Here is a 5,573-nt window from a genome sequence, read left to right as displayed (position 1 = left end):
CCACTGGGATATTATATATCCCTAGACAAATATATACTTGCTTCCTCAAAAAAACCCATGCAAAGAAAAGATTCAGAAGGGGACCTGCTTACCAAAGACATGAGAATCCAAGGCACCAAAAAAGAACTTTAAATCTTGTTCTTGTTCCCTCTACAAAGACAGAAATAATAAAATAGAAGATGTCTTACCATCTCAAGTAAGGATTGGCTTTCAGGTTCAATGATGGCTTCCTTTCAAGTTGCTGCTGCCCAAAGTATTCTGAAAAAGGCCTTACTTTAACAACTCAGATAATCATCTGCATACCTCAGGTAACTCTTGACATAACAGTTAAAAAGCATCACTTTTCTTTTCAATATTGGGGTCTTTCTCTTTATCAATAAGCCAGGGTCCCCTACTGAACAAACCTATGTAGCAAGTAGTTTTAATTGGAATGCCCAAAGTCAAAGTAGTTAATATCAGTCATAGCCTAGGGAATTAGTGTTATATGACCATAGATGAAACATAGCACCCTGCAACCATTCAATAATAGTACTAGTTAGGCTATATCTCTAAGATGGCGAAGTAGAACATAGTGCTCACTTATGGCTAGATAATACATTTCTGAAGTCCGGACAGCAATTAGGCTGAGATTATGTATAACCTTATGGTAATAGCATACCTCTGTCCTAGACCCAATATCCCTCATGAGTCTACCTCCAGGCAACCATTACTGGAAAAAAGTCCTTAAATTTTAACTTTGTTAGATAGTAAACTCTTAATTTATGTTATACAATTCAATATTTTACCTGCATGTATGCATATGCACTATGTTCGTGGCTGCTGACTGTGCAAGTAGGAAGAGGGAATCATATCCCCTAGAACTGGAGCTGCATATAGTTTTAAGCTCTCATGTAGATACTAGGAATCAAATTCTGGTCCTCTATGAGAATAAGTGTTCTTAACTGCTGAAACTATCAGAGGTGGACAGTTTGTTTTAACTTTTAGAGATGTAACTTGAGAGCCATAAATGTCCTATATATTCTGTGGTGGTTTGAAAAAGAGTGGCCCTCATAGGCTGATAGATTTGAATTCATTGTCATCAGTGATGGACACCACTTGAGAAGGTATGCCCTTGTTTGAGTATGTGTGGCCTTGTTGGAAGAAGTATGTCATTGAGGGTAGAATTTGAGGTTTCAAATGCCAAAGACAAAAGCTTTCTCCTCTGATGTTTGTGGATACAAATGTAGAACTCTCGGCTACTTCTCTAACACCATACATGCCTGTGTGTTGCCATTCTCTCCACCATGATAATTATGGACTAAACCTCTGAAACTGTAAGAAGGCCTCAATTAAATGCTTTCTTAGAATTGCCTTGGTGATGGTGTTTCTTCACAGCAACAGAACAGTTACTAAGACAGAAGTTAGTAGCAGGGAGTTAGGTGTTACTGTGATAGGACTAGTAATTCTCTTGTTGGAAAAATGAGGACTTTCAGAATTTGGATTAGGAATATATATGAATGCTTTAAGTGGGGTTTAATGGGCCATCCTAGTAGAATCATGGGAGCCAGTGGTGCTGACAACAATGTAGATTATGATGGTAAGGCTCAAGAGGTTTTAGAGGAGAAGAATATTAGTAAGTGGCCTAGAGATTGTTTTTGTGATATTTTGACAAACAATGTGGCTGCTTTCTGCTTTTTTTCCCAAATATATGCTGGAGACTAAATTGAAGAGTTTCAGATAAATGGCTTTGGCAGAGAAAATTTCAAGACATCCTCACATTGATTGTTGTTTGATTATTAGCAGTCACTATTATGCCAATCTATAATGAAAAGTAACAAACTAACCAAGGAAAATTTAACAAAATGTAGAGTTTAATAAGAAAAAGAGAGCCTGGAAGTATTCTAAGTCTAGTGCTTATAGAAACAAATGTTCAAAGAAAAGCCTAATGCTAAAAGGAAAAATGGGAGTTGTGGCCTCAGGACAAGACCACACCCAGTTAAGCTTCCAACTTTTTAAAAGAAACAAGAAAAGCTTGATCAGTAAAGGAAAACATCAAAAACATAAATAAAGCTCCTGAAAATGTATTTGAATGAAGGGTACTTATTCCACCTCCCAGGAAGCAGAAGAACATAGAAGCTTTGGCCATGTGGTTCTGGATTTAGAGGCAAGAACAAGAGAAAGGAAATACACATACCAGAATCTCCCTGAGTGGCTAAGGGAGGATGCTAAGGCTAGATATGTGCCAGGGGTGTCCCTGCATGGAGGTCCTGAGATAGCATTGCATGGAGCTATTAAAATGAAGCCTAGGTTTTGTTGGAAATCCCAAGATGTAGGAGATAACAGAGCTGTGGAATACCTGTCAAGGTGAAAATAATTCTCAAGATTTTAAAGAGATAGTAAAGTCAGGGAAGGAAATGTCAATTTTTAAACTGAGGATAAAAGGGTGTGATACCTGGAATTTAAAATATTTAGGAAAAAAGAAAAATGTATTAAAAGGGATGAGAGTAGATGGGGCAAATTTACAGAGTAAAAACACCAAAATATTTGAGTCTTATAATGTATTTGTAAATCCCTTACAGCATTCTTTCAACTAAATGTATTTTAGAAAAGTTCACATGGTAGAGGAAAGCTATTATCATGACATGGAAAAAAGGTCTGCTTTTGTGTTTCATATTGAATTTAGAAGATAATGTGAGAGGTAATACTAATTGCACATATATTCTTTTGATGGCTATTCTTAGTTGTCAATTTGACTACATCTGGAACTAAAGCTCCAAAATGGAGGGCACCCATGAAGAACTTTTGCTAAATCTGAAGTACGAAGATCCATTTCTAATCCATATTTTTGAGGTTGGAAGTCATAGCTTTTATCCATATTAGTTGACCTGGAAAAAGCATGCCTTAAATAGAGATCTTGAGATGAGATGACACACATTTAATCCATATTTAATCTGTGCCACCCCTTATGCTCAAAGGCTATGTAAACATATGGAAGAGGGAAGCTTGCTAGCAAGTTTATTCCTTCACTAACATTAGAACCTACTTTCTCTGTGTACTAACATATATTGAAGACCAGTTAAGATATCCACCCTGTCTGTGGATTGAGTAACTATTAGATCCTTGGACTCTGTTCATACACAGCCACTATTTGAATAGCTTGACTTCTTCCTGTAAGTCATTCTAATACATACATACATATAGACATATATACATACATATATACATACATATGAGAGGAGAGGGATTCACTCTGTAAGTTCTGCTACTCTAAAGAACTGATTAATACAATTATGTTTACTGATTATTTACATTGATCAACTATAATTAAAACTTAGATTCTATAACACAAACTGAAGAGTAGGAAACATAAAACATAAAACTAATTGTCAATCCAATTAAGTAATGAACCAAATAAGAAAGAATGCTAGAAGGTGCCATTTTGACATTTTCTGTCATAGGCTACTGTGAGTAGAATTTGTTGTCCTTGTGAAATCTAGGCCAAGAGCACAAAAATCTTATTTCTCAACCCCTCCCCTCCCCACCCTACACACACCCTGTTCTTGCTCCTGATGCTGCCACCAAGAAATTTGGACTTTTAGGTTATGCATGCTGTAAATTTATTTTCAAACACCAGGAAGCATTTCTCTTTCCGAGGTGGGACAGAAAGAAATCAAAATTATAGCACTTAATAAAAACAGTATGGCTGCTATGCATGCCACACCCATGGCACTTCCTGCTCTTTGAGCATATACAAATAGTGGCATTTGGAAAGAAGGCAAAAAAGCTATTCCCTCTTTGCTGGAGACAGAGAAGTAATTACACATAACAGCAAGAAAAATAAAGCTGCTAGCAATAGTGTTGAGAACAGCTGAAATGACAAATGGATTGTAATTGTCATTCTTCTGTGGCTTCTCGCTGTAGACCTGCTGAAGAGCAAAGACAGCACAAGCTGTTCCAACCAGACCGATTATGCTGGCAACTAGGAGCAGATGTTGAGCTACCCGGATATCCAAAGGAACAAGGGTGTCACGGTAGGAGTAGTGATGACAGACTCTCAGGTGGCTGGAATCGTCGGCATGGTGGCAAATACAGGCTCTCCACATACCTACAAAAGCCATGCTTGGGAGGGAAATCATGGGTTCTTCCAAGTACAAAATTCGCCATTGTGGAAGGCCCATGGACGTGTTGCACATTATCCATGCGATGGTGGCCAAGGCAAAACCTCTTATTTGGTGATTGGCATCCGTGGTAAAGAAGACCATGCTAGCATCAAATATATGGTAACTGAAAACAAATGAAGAACGATTTAAGGAATGGTGGTCTTTCTGGGCCTTAGACGGTGCCTCTTCGGGGAATAGTACATAAATCAAAATCTTTTGTTTGGAAAAAAAATCAAAACAAAATAGGCCTTTCTCATAAAGATCTGCTGCTGGGAATGTGGTCTGGAAAACCCATAGAAGGGTCTTGTGACAATATTTAATGAGAATTTCACAATATCAAAGATTAAATGATTATGATGCAGTTTAGTATTTGTTATACATTACTTTAAAGGAAATCCATTCACTAGATCTAACTAGTTGACAACTGATATTTTAGGAACTAGGAGAATCTTTACCAGGAGGTAAAGCTTCAATGAAGAGAAAGTATTAAGCACATACTGTAGCATAGTTTTATTTTTGCCTGTCATGTAATATGTTGAAAAGATACAAAGTAAGATACTTTTGAGTTCTTAGCACTTGTGTGTGTGTGTGTGTGTGTGTGTGTGTGTGTGTGTGTGTGTGTGTGTGTTTGAAACACTTTCACTAGGCAGAGGATGCAACTTATGCCTGATACCTACACTGAATTGCAATTTCAAAATACCCACAGTAGTATGAGAACCCAGAGGATAGCAAGTGTGGATTCAGTTAAATGAAGGATAATAAAGAAGAACAAATCAAATTCAACTTGTGTAGAACAGTGATGCCTAATGATTCTAGAAAGTGTATCATGGATGGAGATACAGGGTGAGCGATTTTGAAGGCTTTCTATCTCTCCCAGTGGCTAGAGCAACCCAAGAAGAGAGCATATCAATAACCATCATTCTCTTTAATTGGATAATCTAGATCAATTGTTTTCTGGTGTTTTTGAAGCTGCTGTCTACCATGAACCAAACCTACCTTTAATAAAGAAAAAGTTGTTATGAGATAAATTCTTGCTAAGATAATCAAATTGACCTTGAAATACATTTTCATTGTTGCTGGAAACTGTTTTACTTGAAATATTGCCTCATTATACATACAATATGTTGGCCTCAAATTCTCTGTATAGTTCATACTGGACTTAATATTTTTCCTACTTACCCCATCAGAAAACTAACATTACTCTACTCAACTATCAACATATTCTACAAACCAGTTTGTCCAATCCAGAGCCAGTCTTCATGACAAAATTTCCAAAGGAATAAAGTACTGTGTGCCCAGTATGCTGGGTAAGATGCATAAAGCAGTTAAAGAAGATCACAAGGACTAGTGTGATGGACTGTCTTGTATGTGAGGGATGTCAGAAAATGCAAGAGAAATGCTCTCAGAACAGGATACTGCTTCAAGTATTATGTC

At 37.1% G+C, this 5,573-nt stretch overlaps 1 protein-coding gene across 1 annotated transcript; it reads right to left on the bottom strand.

Moving 5' to 3' along the window:
- Window positions 1-3,602: 3,602 nt before the first annotated feature.
- Window positions 3,603-4,256, bottom strand: LOC127218386 (claudin-34). The gene has a single exon (XM_051179397.1). The coding sequence runs from the start codon at window positions 4,239-4,241 to the stop codon at window positions 3,603-3,605; it is 639 nt and encodes a 212-aa protein (XP_051035354.1). The 5' UTR covers window positions 4,242-4,256.
- Window positions 4,257-5,573: the final 1,317 nt, after the last annotated feature.

The sequence above is a fragment of the Phodopus roborovskii genome, unplaced genomic scaffold (genome assembly GCF_943737965.1).
Source record: "Phodopus roborovskii unplaced genomic scaffold, PHOROB, whole genome shotgun sequence".
Lineage (NCBI taxonomy): Eukaryota > Metazoa > Chordata > Mammalia > Rodentia > Cricetidae > Phodopus > Phodopus roborovskii.
Note: the sequence above shows the minus strand (reverse complement) of the source record. Positions and strands in the feature narration are given on the sequence as shown.

Coding starts and splice junctions, on each gene's coding strand:
- LOC127218386 (XM_051179397.1), bottom strand. CDS start 4,241: ATGGTCTTCTTTACCACGGATGCCAATCACCAAATAAGAGGTTTTGCC.